The sequence below is a fragment of the Lactuca virosa genome, chromosome 5 (genome assembly GCF_052849685.1).
Source record: "Lactuca virosa cultivar CGN04683 chromosome 5, Lactuca_virosa_CGN04683_v6, whole genome shotgun sequence".
NCBI lineage: Eukaryota > Viridiplantae > Streptophyta > Magnoliopsida > Asterales > Asteraceae > Lactuca > Lactuca virosa.
This window is the reverse complement of record NC_136430.1, coordinates 451,726,587-451,743,499: the sequence shown is the minus strand read 5'-3', so window position 1 is coordinate 451,743,499 and position 16,913 is coordinate 451,726,587. Positions and strand designations below refer to the sequence as shown.

Genomic DNA, 16,913 nt, shown 5'->3' with positions numbered 1-16,913 from the left:
CCGGTCATATGGCTGCATTAGATGCAAGGAGATCAGAAAGGCTTAGTGCTGCAGTCGTAACTATCCAGAGAACAACAAGAAGTTTTCTCATTAGGAGGCGTTTTCTTGCTATGGCCAATCTTGCTGTTGCCTTGCAAACTTTATGCAGAGGTCTGTTCTTGGATTCTGCTTCTTTTTTCTTGATGTGTGTGTATATATATATAATAATGGAACTGTGTTTTACACTCATTCTTGTATTGTTTCTTACCAGGAAAGCTTGCTTCTAAGGCATATGAAGATATGAGAAAGACGGCTGTGTCAACGAAAATTCAGACTAACTTTAGGCGATACACATTAAGGACTTCCTACAACAGACTCAGGCATGCAGTGGTTCTCATTCAGGCAGGTGTGAGAGCAACGATAGCTCGTCATGAGCTTGGATACAGGAGAGAAAAAAAGGCAGCTACTCTTTTAGAAGTCAGTACCTGGCTTTCACATGCTTATTTATAAATCCAAACCTTTTTCTGTTGCTCTAATATGAGTCAGTTCTTCTAGGCCAAATGGCGTGGTCATAGAGAGTATATTCAGTATAAGAAACTCTCAAAGGCAACAGTGGCAACACAATGTGGATGGAGGCAAAGAGTTGCTAAGAGAGAGCTTCGCAGATTAAAGATGGTTTGTTTTCTTTATCTTATATATTGATTGATAAGGTCTTTGATCAATCCTAGTTTCTCTCTATCCAAAAATTCTGCTGAACCAGTCTTTATATCATTTGTTGCTTACTTTCAACTTATACAGGCTGCAAGGGACAATGGGGCACTGCAAGAGTTGAAGGATAAGCTTCAAAAACAAGTACAAGAGCTTACACAACGTTTAGAGCATGAAATACGTTTAAAGGTAACATTAGTTCATTTTCTAGATAATCCTTCATTCCATTCCACTGGTTTGTATTTGCTTACCATGTATGGCTATAAAATACTAAACTATATACCAGAATATGAAGTGAAGCACATGTCTATCTCTATCTGCATTTCTTAAAGGTTATTTTATACTAAAATAGAAATCACTAATTGTAAATAGAATAGACTAAACTACTCTAGTATTAGGTATCTAAAGGGTTGTTTCCTTTTCCCCCCAATAAGTCCTGTATGGGTAGAGCAGTAGAGCTGCTGTGTAGGTAATGATGTCTGTCTGGATAAAGATCTGTTTCTTTTATTGACTGAATAAACATCTGAATGTGACTAATCATATTACCCATTTACCCTTGCATTCCAACAAACAATTTTCATCAATTTTAACCTGAAAGGAGTTGGGTGCAAACACTGCAGAAAAATAGGTAAAGGGTTGGTGTCCTAAATCCCAATACATTAAGCCATGTTTTTTTGGGTTAATCCTTTAAGTCATTCTGTCCAGATTAAGTATAAAAGAAACAGCCATATATAGCTGTCCAGATTAAGTTCTTGGCCCATAAAACTCATTAAGTAAAAAAGGAACAACCTCCAAGTCATTATATATAACAGGCCACAATCTTAAAACTCCTCCGCTAGGTCTTTGCACCTTATTCTTTCCATCAATATTCTTATATCTCAGTATATTTCATGCCTCTCAATTTTTTTGGCATTTGATGTGAATGCCTCCATGTCAAGTGTTAGGCCAGACTAGAAAGTTATTCTTTCATCAGTAGGCTCTTGATCACATGGAAATTATATAATGATCAAAAGACAAGTAGACAAGTCAACTAATTGAGGCTCCATCAGATTCCTGAAATACATGTTACATTATCATGCAGACTCAGTTGGAACAATCATTGCTTGCCAAGGAACGCGAGTATGCAACAAATGCACCTGATGGGGCCCATGGGGGAATGATAGATGGCTTAACTGCTGAGGTGGAAAATTTGAAGGTATGGTTTGTTCCATATAAAATGATTATAAATCTCTCTGCCCACCCTGTGATTTGTATGTGTTACTACAATAATACCTGTCTTATAGGCTCATATGTTTGCAGGCTTCATTAGAATCAGAGAGACAACGAGCTGATGAATCTGAGAAGAAGTATGCTGAAGCCCAGGTAAAAATTTGAAATTATGAAGTTGGAAGAAACTGAAAACTTCAGACTATGATTGCTTTTGTTTAGTCCTCCATAAATGATGACATATATGTATGTTCTCGAGAAGATTTATTTCAAATTAGCCATCTTATATATTTAAGGCATGCAGGCTTTATTAAAATCAGAGAGACAGAGAGCTGATGAATCTGAGAAGAAGCATGCTGAAGCCCTGGAGACAATCAAAGTTATGCGTCTAAAGTTGGAAGGAACTGAAAGAAAGGTACTTCAACAAGCATGAAAGTCATATATAGTTTCAAACTGTCAAATATATAACTAGATGAAATTTAATGAAAATTTGTTTTAACTAAGAATGAAAGTCATTGTGCTCATATCTTATCTTGCAGCCTGATGTGAGTGACACATTGCTTGCTAAGGAAGCGACTGAAGCATCAGGTGAAGCTTTGTCCATTATGAAAGAAGCTGTAGTCTTAATGAAGGATGGTGATACAGAAAACCTAAAGGTAATCACAATATAAAACTATTGAATCTGAGTTTAATCATTATTCCTGCATGCATGCATGCTGCCAGTTTGGCTGTTACCATTATAAGTGTGGATTGTAACTCTGATTGTTCAAAAAACAAGACAAAGACATGTTTTTAGAATCAGAAATATAAAGTTAGCTTTATCATGCAGACTGAAGTGGAGGACGGATGGCATGCCAAGGATCGTGATTCTGTAATGGAAGTATCTAACAGTCCCACCACCATGAAAAATCTCAAGGTAATGTTGTTTTAATATACTTTTTCTCTCCTCTCCTTAACCTCTCTTGGTTTGTATGTGTTAAATAATGACTTCTAATGTTGAACACTTGATGAGGTCATTTTTGTGGCCATCAGCAGCTTAGTTTATCACATGGTTATTTAGTTATTATAGGTGCATAAAATTAGTTTGTTCTGACTTCTGAGCTTAATCTAGTATACCTGAATAGATAGTACCTTACTGCTTGTGTGGATTGTAATTTTGATTGTTTCAAGAAGCATGAAAAGACATTGTACATGTTGGTATCATCAGAAATATAAAATTAAGCTTATCATGCTCGCAGACTGAATTGGAAGACGGTTTGCTCCCCAAGGAACGTGAGTCTGCAACAGAAGCATCTGATGAAGCTTCGTCTATTGTGAACATGCAGTAATGTAAAATACTAAACTATACACCAAAGTTACTCACAACAACTGTAGAATTAGAAAATAATTTAGAAATGCATTATTTGGAATTTCAGTTTCATCAGGTGAGAAAATTAAGACTTACTTAGGTGCCATATATTCTCATAGAAGGACCTCAACATCAAGTAAATAAATAACATAGTTATGATAATCTTTTTTCATCCAGAAGCTTGATGTGTGTCATTTTGGTTTTTTGATTACAATTTTGATTCATGTATGACTTGAAATTTCCATCAGTAGTCCTGTTTATTACATGGTAAGATAATCACAAAAAAGACATACTGAGCATATAGTAATTGCGTCCAAGTTTAACCACAAACTCATGAATACATACTACCTGTTAGCCTGATATCACTACCAGGGATTGTGATTGTGATTGATTAAACAAACATGAAAAGTAATTGTGTTTGTATCACAAGAAATATTAAATTATTTTATTATGCAGACTGGATTGGAAGACGGGTTGCATGCTAGGGAAAACGGGTCTGCAGCCGAAGCATACGTTGGAGGTTTATCTGTTGTAAAAAAAGTTCCTGTGTTTGGTGATGACACTGAAAAGATTGACAGTTTAAGCACAGAAGTTGAAAACCTCAAGGTAATTTCACCTTTAATAAAAAATATTCTTGTCCCTCCTCACCCACTTGGTTTTTTTCTTATAATTATGCATATGTGCTACAATGTGTTTGTTCAAATTGGTTTATTTCACCAGTATCTTAGTGTACATGATAGCTTCAGATGCTTTTTTTTAGTGACATCTGCTGTGGTTGAGTTGAAGGGGTGTTTACTGGTGATTTAAGTTCCGGATACTTGGAATCACATAGGAGTAGTCTAGGCCCTAAGGGACCTTCATCCTGTTTGAGCTTTTCATACAGTATATACTTTTTACTGTTGCTCCCTCATTACTTGCAGCTTCCTTACTCTTTCCCACCCTCAAATAGGACTGTGCCTTTCGTTCTACATTTGCCTGCCTAATTTTTTCTCCTATTTTGTTCCCTTTTTCTCTTTGAGCCTTATTGCTAGTTCCTGCTTTATGCCTTATTGTGTGTATCCCTGCTTTAAGGAGATATTTTGGGGTCGAAAATCAGTGGGTGGAGCAAGTTGGGTAACAAATCAAAATGAGCTCAAGTCAAAATGGGTTAATTTTTAGCATGGTCAAAACGGGTTGGGATGACCCTGCAGCACTTCTTTTGTCCATTCTTTTTAAACTTATAAATACTTGATATATTAAACCTGATTACAATAGTTATTATCAAAATAATGATCCAGTTTTTTAGTAAAGCAATTTAGGAGGTGCAAACATTTGAGTATATTAAACTTGATTACACATGTCATGTTATGTTACTGATTGATGACTAGACATCTATTATTTCAGTTTTTTAATTCTATAAGTGGTGTCATTCCTAGGAGAAACTGTATGATTGTTACATTACACTTGAGCTGATTTTTCTTCAAACCGGAAGATGCAATATGAGTAAATTTAATCTATGCACTTAATCTGAAAAGGCCTAAAAAGCAAGGCAATGATTAGGCCAAGTTAATGATGCTTTTGTTGCTATATAAGGTTGGAAGTATATGCTTATTGGCATCTGAATCTGATATAGTTATTGGCATGCAGACTTTACTAGAATCAGAAAGACAACGGGCTGATGAATTTGAAAAGAAGTTCTCAAAAGCCTTGGAAACAGTCGAATCTATGCGTCTAAAGTTGGATGAAACAGAAAGAAGGGTACTTCAACTTCAAGAAGCAGAAAGAAGGGTACTTCAATTTCAAGACTATGCTTTCTTTTGTCTCATCCACATTATAATAGTGGCAAATATGTACACTGTAGACAAAATATTTGTTGCAAGTAAATACAAGTTGTGTCACATGAAGCCAAACTACCAACATGTCAAACCACATAGAAATCATTCTTGATTCACTTATAAGTAGCAATGTTCTAGGGAAAAGAAAACATAACACATGTGAATTCATTAAACAACCTCAAGTACCTGAAATCATTCATACTAGCTGTCACTACTCACTACTGCTAGTGTGGATTGTAGTTTTGATTTTTTAATGAACATGAAAAGAAATTGTGTATTTCTTGTCACAAATATAAAGTTAATTTATCATGTAGACTGATCTGAATGAGGCCAAGGAACGTGAGCTTGCAATGGAAGCATCTGACAGAGCTTTGTCTGTTGTGAAACATGCGTCAGTTTCTATGGAGGACACTGGAAAGATTGAAATTTTAACTGCTGAGGTGGAAAATCTTAAGGTAATTTTATTTTAATTATCAACTTACCTGCTTAGTGAAGTATGTTCTTGGTGTTTTCTGCTTTGATCTCTTTTAATTCTTTTTTACATATTTGCAATATGTAGGGTCAATTAGATTCAGAGAGACAACGAGCTGATGAATCTGAAAAGAAGTACTCTGAAGCCCTGGAATCAATCAAAACTTTGCGTCAAAAGTTGGAAGAAACTGAAAGAAGGGTATTTTAACTTCAGTAACTTCAATACTATATACGTAAATTTATTTCAAGTTGTGTGAAGGAGGTTCTATTTTTTATTTGGAAAATAAGCCTCTAAGTAATCTGAATATGAACAATGATTATGGTTTTAAGATTTTCCAAAAGCAAGTAGTGGTAAAATTTAATGCAAGTAGACATTAAACTGAACTTTCAAGGGACATCTTTTCTTTTTGTATTTTGTAAAAAAGAACCTTAGGATATATCTATCCCTCATGGCATTTCACTTTCACTTGTTATTAGGCTTGTGTGCTTCCTTAACATAGCGGGAGTTATCTATCTATCACACCTTAGAGCCCCTTCAGGTCTTTGCACCTAATTCATTCCTTACTTTTTCATCACTCTTCATATATCTAATTCCACCTTTTGCACCTAAATCATCCCTTACTAGTATCGATTTCAATTTTGATTGTGTTAATTAAACATGAAAATACATTATGTTTCATGACAAACATGAAATTTCCTTATCTTGCAGACTGAATCAGAAGACAAAATGCTCGTTCAGCAACGTGAGGCTCCATTGGAAGCATCAGGTGAAACATTGTCTGTTTTGGAGAAAGCCACAGTTTCCTTGGTGGATACTGAAAAGATTGAAAATTTAACTGTAGAAGTGGAAAATCTCAAGGTAAAAGCACCGGTTCTACTTTAGTTAAAAAGAATATTAGACATTTTTGGGGAACTTGGATATTAAAACATTGAGTGAGGAGATCAAGACCAATTTAACCGTCATATTTACTTCGTTGAGGGTACCTCATCATAAAGTAAACAAAGTGTGTTCAAATGTAATTTTAATTCTCTTATTCACTTGTTATCCACCTTATGTACTTATTATATGCATGCAGGATTTATTAGAATCAGAGAGACAAAGAGCAGATGAATGTGAAAAGAAGTACAGTGAAGCCCTGGAATCAAGTGAAATGAAGCGGATAAAGTTGGAGGAAACTGAAAAAAGGGTACTTCAACTTCAAGATGCTTTGAATAGGTAATATTACTGTGGCATCCACCCTAAACAAATATTCTCTTTCCTTTTCATCGTATTTTTATAAAAAGCACCTGATAAAGATAAAATGAGATACTTAGTTTTGGTTCCATTAATGATGCATTTCAAGATATGTATAGACAGTTATGCCTGGTCAAGCTATTATTCTTAAATTTACTGATACAACTCCAAGTTTGCTTCCACATAAAGGTGAATATAATATTAATGCCATAATGATCCTATATTCTTCTGTTTCTTAGGTTTGAAGGGGGCCATTTATTGAACTCCATACTAAAGCCTGAAAGCTCACATCCTTAGTTTTTGAAGATGTAGGTCGCTTACCATTATGGGATTCTAGATAGAACATTTTTCTCTTTCTTTTTCTTTTATAGTACAACACTAAATGTAATATTCTCTTAAGACTAGTTTGCTTGCAATCTCTCAACATGGGACTTCTTCACCTTGATGCAATTAATCTAAGAGTCTCCTTGAAACTAGTTTACTTGCAATCTTTTACAGTGTTGCATAGCTTGTTTGATAGATAGTTGGGAGATGAATAGGTGAAGGCATGGGAGAAAGAAAAGAGGTTAGTTAGGATGGTATATATATTTGACATTGTTGGTAACCAAGTCAGACCCAAAACCTAGCCGGTAAAAATGGTAGTAGAGTATATTTTAATCAGTAATAATATTGAGTTGAAAGAGTTGGGGTGTAGAATTGAAGGAATCGTGTAGATAGGATAGGACATATAATTAAGTGAATAATAAATAGGATGAAAAGATTATTGAAAGTGTGATATGATGCCATTACAATTACAACTAATGCCAGATGTATCTAGTGTGGCTCAGGATGATGTACAGCATGTCAGACCAATTTGCGGAGCTAAAAAGTATATTGTGTGCTTCATCAAGTTCCAGTGTAACTTCAGGGTTCATTGTTAGAGATGGTTTTGGTGATTCCACATCTACCTCTTCTGATATTACATCCACTGATTCTGATTCCGATTTCAATTTCCCACCTCCCACTTGTTCTACAGAGACAGTCTCTTCTCTCACTCCTGGTGCTTTTCAGATGATAGTTCAGGACCTTTCTGCCCCTGAAAACCAGGTCAGTCTAGAGTCTTTTTTTTTTTTCTATCCTTATCATCCCACAACCAATCCATCTCTTCCAATCAGGAAAAAGCCGAAAAAACAGTATTATATATCTTTTTTTTTTTTTTTCTCGATGGTTGCTTTGTGCAGGATCTGAAAACTGGGAAAGTGACAGGGAGGGGGCCTTTGATGACTTCTTCTGATGGAAAATTTTGTTAGATATATATCATTTTTCTTCTTATTAGATGATATAGTTTGACTCACTAGTCACTAGGTAATTAATCTCTTCAGCTGACTTCCCAAAATTTAGATATATAGATTTGGTTTTACCTGGTACATAGGTTTTAGTAGTTAATGGTCATTGTATAGCTCACAGTTTGTTTTATGTTAACATCATAAATGTTATTCAAGATTTTCTTTTGGATCCTTGCATGTTATTTTCACAATATGCCATGTGAACTTGTCAAAGTTAAATTTAGGTGAATCATGTACGTCGTTAGTTTCTATAAATAGTATTTGTGCCTTAGCTGCTAAGTTCTCCTGTGAAAATATGGACATTGTGCAGTTGAAGCTGGAAACAGCTTTAAGTAAGATTGCAAGAAGAGAGAGGGCCTTCTACTAGAAACTGGTTGGGATAGAGGATAGACTTCCATTTTCATAAACTGTTAATTTTATTGCATATTGGATTTTGAACATGACCTCATATGGTTGTCATTTCTGTTAGAATTTGTTTGTGTGGTGTCCGAGAATTTTGTTTTTTCATCATATCTTATCTTTTAATCATTCGTATCATGAAATAAATTTGGAAGAAAGATATAATCCCCCCCTCCCTCCCACACCAGTACCAGTAGAAGGCCCGCATAAAGCATCATCATCAGCCGATTCACCTACATCAGCTCTTCTTTGGCCTTCGGTAAGACTCCAATTTCTCAACCCAAAAGTTTCATCTTTTTTCACAAACTCATTTTCTCACTTGTCCCTCTTCCATATCTATTATTTCTCTTTTTTACATTTAGTGCTTGTCTTGGAACCCGTGAAACGAATAAGAGAGGGGTTGATATCTACATGGACTCAAATTTACCATGTTGAGTCAGTAAATTTGAGTATCAAGTGGCATTGTTTGCTGATATCTAAGTCAACCATTTTGTGGCTTCCTTTGCTTTACTGTTAATAGCAATTTTTCTAAGCATAGGAGTGTGACAACAGAGAGAGAGAGAGATGCAGTAACATCCTTCATCTCTTAACTAAGCCAAGCATTGGCTGAATAGCAGGGTCACTTAGGCCTTGTTAAGTGTTTGGCTGGATGAACGATGTTTAAAAGATATTTCAGAATGGAAGGAAAAAATAAACGAGGACAAATTTGTAAAAAGTCAAAGACATAATGGGGAAAGTCACCTTCCCTGTTAAGTCGTTCTTTCTGCATGAAGTCAAAAAGAAATACACATATACATCTTACCAAATTAAGTCTTGTCCAGATTAAGTCCATTAAGTTAAAAAGAAGCACCACTTTAGTCTCTATTTGTTTCCAAAACTCACTTAAGCACGCAAACTGAATGATTACAATTGTACACAACATGTTGAAAAAACAGAGATATACAAGTAGACAAACATATCTTGTCTTACTTGTGAAAACTATATTCAAATGCTTACAACCCTCTACATCATTTAATTTAAAATTAAAGTAACATTATTATTTTGATAATATTGTAAAAATCATATTTAACACGTTAATTATTTTTAAGATTTAAAAAAAAAACAAGTGTTTGTCAGAGGATTTTGCCACATGTATAGGTAAAACATACATATTTGCTCTCTAGGTAGAACATCTCATATTGCCATTTTGACTCATTTTTGGGAGACAGAAGTTAATAGATAAAGATTGGATTTTCAAGAGAGAAAAAAAGAAAAGAAAAGAAAAGAAGCACAGCATGTAGTGTAATCGATTGAGCATTTGTTTGATTCTCAGGAAACAATGTGAGCACTGCACTTCCCATGCATCAGAGCACCAACAACAACAAAAACAACACGAAGAAGAAGCAACATCTAGCTAGCCTGCCTGCTTGTTTTGGTTATAACATAAATTAGAGCATTCAGTATCAGTATCAGTATCTTCTTATCTTATCTTAAAATTCTTAACTCAATCAAACAGGTCTTGAGCTGTACATGATGAGACACTACTTTGTATGTTTTATCAATTTTTCATAGAATTCAGGGTATATGTACATGCCACCATATATATATATATATCATCTTGCCTCCTTTCATTTCATTTTATACGAGATGTTATTCCCCTTTTGCAATATATTTTTTTAACATGGTCTAAAGGTTTTCAAAATAATATTCTTTTTTTATAAGTTTGTAAATATGCATACATGAATAAGCAGCAGGAATATAAGGAGGAACTTCTCAGTTGAGATGCACCACAAGGACAAGGTACCTTTACCCTCATACATATATAATATATTATTTTTCTTTATGGATGGTTCCATATAAATCTACTCTCTCCTGTTAAGTTGGAATTGGTTTCCAATATTTCAATATATAATTTGGCATCAATTCACTTGTATGATGATATTTCATGCTCATTCTTAACTTGCAGTTGATGTTGTACATCTGGGCATGTAATATGTTTATGCTACTAGGCTTCATGAGAAGCTTTTTTCGCCTGCATCTCAAGAAACAGATCATACAAGGTATAACAAACTTGATAATTTTGTATATAAAGTTTGTTAGTTTAAGTAACGATTGTCCAATAATTGAAAAAAGTTATTACATCTCATTTCGGGTTCTCCTTTTTTCTTCTCTCAAAAGGAAAAAAAAAAAAAACTTTTAAATATTCCATACGTTTTTTCTTTATGTTTTTATACTGTAGATAGTAACAGAGCAAGTATATAAATACTCTTTAACATATCTTGAATTCAACATATAAAAGAATAGTTTTCATTAAATTAAATCGATTCTAAAAAATATGTATATATAAATAAACCATTGGCGACCCTAGATTACGATATATGATCATAATTTCAATGTGACCATAATGGATAGATTTTGATCATTTTATAAAATTTAATGTTTTGACTTTTTTTTTTTTTGGCGACCAGACTGATCAATTTCGTAAAGCTAGATTATTTATTTAATGATATCAACACCAAACAGAAATAAGAAGATATTTAAGTTAGAACACATTATTTTGATGTACAAAAGAGAAAAGAATTGATAATGAATTTAATGTTATTCACCCAGTCATTTTCTATATCCTCATTTGGTATTCTTTGGATAAGCAACTGCTTGGCACAAAAGAAGAAAGACGCCGTACTTAAAGTGAAGAAAAAAAAAATGGGCACGGACACAAGGGTTTAATTTAGGACAAATTACATGTAGAAGGGTATCTATCACCTCTAATCACCCTTTTAATGATAAAGATAGATCTCCATTATATTACTGTAATGTATGTAATCATTAATGTAAAGATACGAAGACATGGGAAGTGCTAAATCAAGACTGATATCTCTCTTTAACAGCATGCAATATTTGATTAGCAGAAACACGTCGTTGAGGTGGAGGATGTGGGTGACGTAGACAATCAATAAGCCGTCTTATGAAGTTACGCAAACGACGACAGCAGAAGCACAGCCCCATTTGACCAAAAACCCCCGTAAACACTGCAAGTGCCGAGGATGGCTCCATACACTAGTGCGTCTTCCACCTACAAAATTTGTTTCTTCGATACAAATTATCTTTCAAATACTGCAAAATCGATAGGTTTCAGATCGTTATTTGTAGGTTTTCATCTGTGAAAAGTAACGGTAGCCATTAAGCTATTGTGTGAGTTTGTAACGGACTCGGCTTAAATTCATGAAAACTGTAACGGATTCGGTTAAATTCTTGAATATTAATTATTGTATGGAGGTGGGAGAACATTACACCACCTAGTGTGATTAGTGCGGTGACCTTCAGCACGATACATAAAACAACCACTACTCTTTTTGTTTCATCTATTTTCTTTCCATATTTGCATATTTATTACATTCTCTCGTTGCTTCATATTTATTAAAAATAAATATAAAAAGTGAAAAAATAGAATTGATCATTTCCTAAGTAATTGTAGATAAATAACATAACGTACCTAAAAAAAGTTTTGTTATGTGGTGGCCGACCGGCCGTGGTCCTACTTAGGTATATAGTAAATATTGAGTTTATTTCAATAAGTAATTTATATTTAAATGTTCAATCAAATAACATTATTTTCTTGATCGTAGATTTATATTTTGTAAAATACTTTATTTTTTTTTCATAAAATAAAATTTAAATGTATATAGTTTTATCCAAGATTGTCAAGATTGAGATTTTATATAAGATTGTTCTCTGATCATGATAGTAAGATCGAATTGGATCGTAAAATCCTACCAGAAGCATTTTAAAAACTAAAAAATTCGTTTTCATCTATCTTGTTAGTTCATGAAAAAAATATCCTTAGGCTATCCGAGCAATTGAGTGTTTCCAAAATGATTCACCATCCGAAGTTGTTGAGCTTTCCGAGCTACTAGGCCCTTTGTACATTTGTCTATTTTGTCATTTGTAACTCCTTGTCACTATAAATAGGAGTGTCAACACATGTATTATGTACACCTTTATAAATTCAAGAATCACATTTGTTATTCTCTCGAAGCATTCTCTTTGCATATTTGTTTCATTCATATTTCTTATTTTACTGTTACATTGAATACTTGGTTGTTCTTCAAGGCTTGAGTGGATATAATCCAGACTTGACTAGAATTCATTAATAGCCTTCATTGTTGTTGTTTATTTGAGGTATATGTTATTATACCTTGTCTGAATCATTACTCTGTGATATCCTTGGTCTTTCAATTGGTATCAGAAATTGAGTGGTTGTCCTTTGAATCAACAAGGTCGTATTATCATTGATAGAGAATAACTTGGTTTCTCTATCATTTCTATATTAGGATAAAAATTCTTCTATATACCATTTGTGCTAAAAAAACACAACAATGGCTGCTCCTAACCCCAATCAACCATTGTACTCAATGCAAATCGCCAACAACCTAGGTTACCCCACGAGAGCCTTATCATTGGTGGTTGAAGAATATGATTATTGGAAGATAAGAATGGAGAGATTCTTGGTTGCAAAAGAAAAAGGTGTTGAAATTTGGAGGTCTGTAACAGAAGGGCCACATGTTCCAGTTAGATAGATCGTTAAAGATGTTGCAGCTCAACTCATGGGTCAAGAAGAAATCTGAGTTTCACTTATTACTGCTCTAGATATAGAGAAATTGCATACTGATGATGTTGTATTCTTTGAAATGGTGTTTAGTGTCCCACTATCTCTCTTTGAGCATATTAAACTACAACTCCCGAAGAATCAGTAGCATCTGCTGCTAATCGATACAAAATCCTAGTAAACAATCTAAAGGCACATGGGATGACAAGAACTCCAATCGAACACAATCTGAAGTTTATCAACTGTATCAGAAAAGGATGGAGCAGCATCAAGTCGTGTCTCCAAAGCGATGGTTCTCTGAAGAAGATGACGCTCTTTCAACTCTTTGACTAATCACAAGGTCATGAATCCAGACGTTGCTTATACCGAACTTCGTTTCCAACAAGAGTTTACTATGTTATCCATGAAGTATAACTGACGACCATGGCATAACAATCAAAATCCTTTTCTGAACAAATTTCAGTCAAACAATTAGTCGTCGTACCAACCTCCTCATCAAAACAATCCTCAACCTTATCCTAAGCCTGCTGAAAATCCTCCTTCCTATCGACCAAACCTTCCGAACCAAGCTTCGGTTCCCCAAAAACCACTCCACTGCACCCTCAGTTAAACCCACACTAATTTATCACAAATATGGTCTCGTAAACCACTTTACAAAAGATTGTCGAGCCGATGATCCTCCAAAACCGAAGGTGAAGGACTTTGCATACTACACTAGGCATGATCAAGAGTTGGCAGAAAGTGAGAAGGCATTTGTTGCCACTGCCTCATGGAATGTGGATGTATATTGGTCATCTGGTGATGAGAAGGAAGAAGATGGAAAGAATAATTTGTGCTTCATGGCGAGACATACTGTTGAATGTGACTATGGGTATTGGTTATCGTATTCAGATAGTGATGATGATGATGATGTATAACCGAACTACTGCTACATGGCTAGAAATGACCCTCCTGACCGAAGCACATCCAATAGGTATGCCACATGATCTATGAAAATAATTTTGATACATCTATTTGTGAATCTTATATAACTAAGATTGAATCAAATATGATAGTCTTCCTAAAAGCTTATGAGTCCAACATAGATGACAGTGAGAAGCTGAACAATGAATTGACCAGACTTAGACTACGTTTTGAAGACCTCAAGCTTAAGATAGACTCATTAGAAAATGAACTTGTAATAGTCAAAGATGAATGTATTATCTTAAGTGACAAATGTGCTATTTCAATTAGTGAAAGAAATCTTTTAGTTCCTGATAACATTCTTCTTAATACTCCCATAGAAAAGGGTACATAATTTTGTTGATCTGGTTGAGTCTCATGAACGCATGACACATAATTTTCATCATCCCTGGTCCGAAGCACCTAGTCTTGGAGGTAAATTTATTATCCAAGTTGCTACTCCTCTAGAGGAACTTCAAAACCTAACTTATATGGGTGATATTCCGAACAACACCTATTTGGATACCCGTGTCTCTCCTATGTCGTTCCTGTGTGAACCAACTGTAGGTTATCAATCATTGATTCTTGAGTTCAATCATATCATTGTTTCATGTCCAAATTCCACACAAATTCTGCCTCTGATATCCTTGGACCTGAATCAATCTCAAGATGTTCCATGTGGCACGTGAGGTACTAGAGTCTTCATTCCAAACTCTAGTCCTCTAAAAAATTGTGTTATTGAAGAAATTGTCCCTGATATATCTGGACATGACCATAACAAACCTTTCGAAGCCACTGATTCTATATGGACAGACATCGATAGTGACTATGATTAAGAAATCATCCTGGAATCTAAAAAAGATTTTCTTTCGGATTCCTCTATTTCGAACTCAAGAGTTGTATCCAAATCTACTCTTGTTCCTGTTAAACCAATTTTCAACAATCCTTCTATAGGATAATCTTCCAAAACCTCAAAGAAGAAACCTTGGTTAAACAAGAAGGATATTGATCATCCGAAAGTAGAAGCCAGAAAATCCTTGGAATTGGAAACTAAGTCTAGAATTAACAACATGTTTGTTGAGAAGTCCAAAAAGAGTGTGTCACAAACTGTAGTTTATCCGGCCACTAGGAACCACAATACCTTTATTCAAGTTAGAATTCTCAAAAGACCCTCAGTTGTTATTACCTCTGACCTGCGTGTCCTTAGTCCGAAAAACAGTCGCAAATCTAAATTTGTTTATAGTAGTACATCATTTATAAAAACGTGTTATAAAAAAGCTTGTTCTCCTCGGAAACCTTCCTCTCCTACATTCACTGCTACTTTTGATGGCAAGATTTTCAAAAATTACCAAACTACAAATTTTAAAACCTCTGACAGAAGTTTGAATAAAGGAAAGAAAGTCAAAGATTCTCAAAATCAAATGCTTCAAAAAGGAACTATTCCGAAATATGAATGGAGAATTAAGAAACCAATTTATACGATCGAAATCATCCCAAATCCAATCAAAATTGAATAAGATTTTTGGATTAATGAAAAGACCTTGACATTTTGTATCTTTCCAAAAGAACATCCAAAAAACGTTCCGTAAGTCCCACTGTATCAAAGTCCTCAACCAAGTCCAAAGACAAACTTAAGTTCCCTGTTGCTAACAAGGAGCTTAAGAACTCCAAATCTCACTGGTTTTGAAGGCTATATATGTGAAGAAGAACAAGAAACAATATGATATATTAATAGTGCTTGTTCTATGCACATGACTAGAAAGATGGATTTCCTGCGTGAATACAAATTGTCTCCAAAAGATAGTTATTTTACTTTCGGAAATACCACCAATTGCATCATTTGAGGTTATGACATCCCGACCAATGAAAACTTCACCATCTCAACTGTAGCCTAAGTAGCTGGGTTGAAACAAAATTTAATAAGTGTGACTCAACTCACGGACGCTCATCATCGTGTTGAATTTTGTAATAAGCATAGATACATCATGAATGAAGATCGTTCAAAATGTATGATTTAATATGGTCATAACAAAAACATGTATCCTCTGGATATAAATCTCATTGTCATAAAAACTCAAATGTGTGTTTTAACCAAATCATTCCCTGATGTTAGCTGGCTATGGTATCAACGACTTGCTCATCTTGAATGATCTGGTGTCTGGTGAAATGGTCTGAGGTTTGCCACTCCTCAAGTTTGATAACGAGCATCTTTGGGCTGCTTGTGAATGTGGGAAGAAATCCAAGAAAGGTCATTCTGTTTTGATTGAGAAATCAATTTCCGAACCACTTGAACTTCTTCACATAGATCTTTTTGGTCCTTTAGCAGTTGAGAATCTTCACCATAAAAAATAGATTTTGGTGATTGTTGATGATTATACTCTGTTCACTTGCATGGGTCTTCTTTATTCAATTAAAATCCAAAACAACTTCTGAGCTCATCAATTTCATCAAGGGAATCGAAGTACCCACCAAAATGATTGTCCGAAGAGTTCGTAGTGACAACAGAATAGAGTTTACCAATGCAACAATTGAGAAATTTCTGGTAGAAAAAGGCATTGACCATAATTTTTTAGCTCCCTACACCCCACAACAGAACGATGTCGTCGAAAGGAGGAACATAACTTTGGTAGAAGTTGCTCGATCCATGTTGAATTTTGCCAATCTTCCACTATATCTCTGGGCTGAGGCTATCAACATTGCCTTCTTTACTCAGAATTAAAGCATTATCAACAGACGTCTCAACATGACTCCATACGAAGCTATGAACGATAGGAAACCTAGTATTTTTTTGTTTCATACTTTTGGATGCGGGTGTTTTTATCAAGAACAGCCGAGATTAGCTTACCAAGTTTCAACCAAAGTAAGATGAAGCAATATTCTTCGGATATTCCTCAAAATCAAA

General features: G+C 34.7%; 1 protein-coding gene across 1 annotated transcript in view; it reads left to right on the top strand.

The window, feature by feature from the left end:
* Positions 1-10,055, top strand: part of XIJ (P-loop containing nucleoside triphosphate hydrolases superfamily protein) — a 14,197-nt gene extending 4,142 nt beyond the window's left edge. The window contains exons 20-37 of the mRNA XM_079050448.1: positions 1-150; positions 251-456; positions 535-654; positions 778-876; positions 1,769-1,882; positions 1,987-2,049; positions 2,198-2,308; positions 2,433-2,549; positions 2,723-2,809; positions 3,698-3,847; positions 4,868-5,008; positions 5,370-5,510; positions 5,615-5,725; positions 6,236-6,385; positions 6,603-6,742; positions 7,588-7,846; positions 7,981-8,743; positions 9,797-10,055. The exon at positions 1-150 is cut by the window's left edge and continues 28 nt beyond it. Coding sequence (XP_078906574.1) covers positions 1-150; positions 251-456; positions 535-654; positions 778-876; positions 1,769-1,882; positions 1,987-2,049; positions 2,198-2,308; positions 2,433-2,549; positions 2,723-2,809; positions 3,698-3,847; positions 4,868-5,008; positions 5,370-5,510; positions 5,615-5,725; positions 6,236-6,385; positions 6,603-6,742; positions 7,588-7,846; positions 7,981-8,049 — 2,228 coding nt within the window. The 3' untranslated portion in view covers positions 8,050-8,743; positions 9,797-10,055. The remainder of the gene's footprint in view (positions 151-250; positions 457-534; positions 655-777; positions 877-1,768; positions 1,883-1,986; positions 2,050-2,197; positions 2,309-2,432; positions 2,550-2,722; positions 2,810-3,697; positions 3,848-4,867; positions 5,009-5,369; positions 5,511-5,614; positions 5,726-6,235; positions 6,386-6,602; positions 6,743-7,587; positions 7,847-7,980; positions 8,744-9,796) is intronic.
* Positions 10,056-16,913: the final 6,858 nt, after the last annotated feature.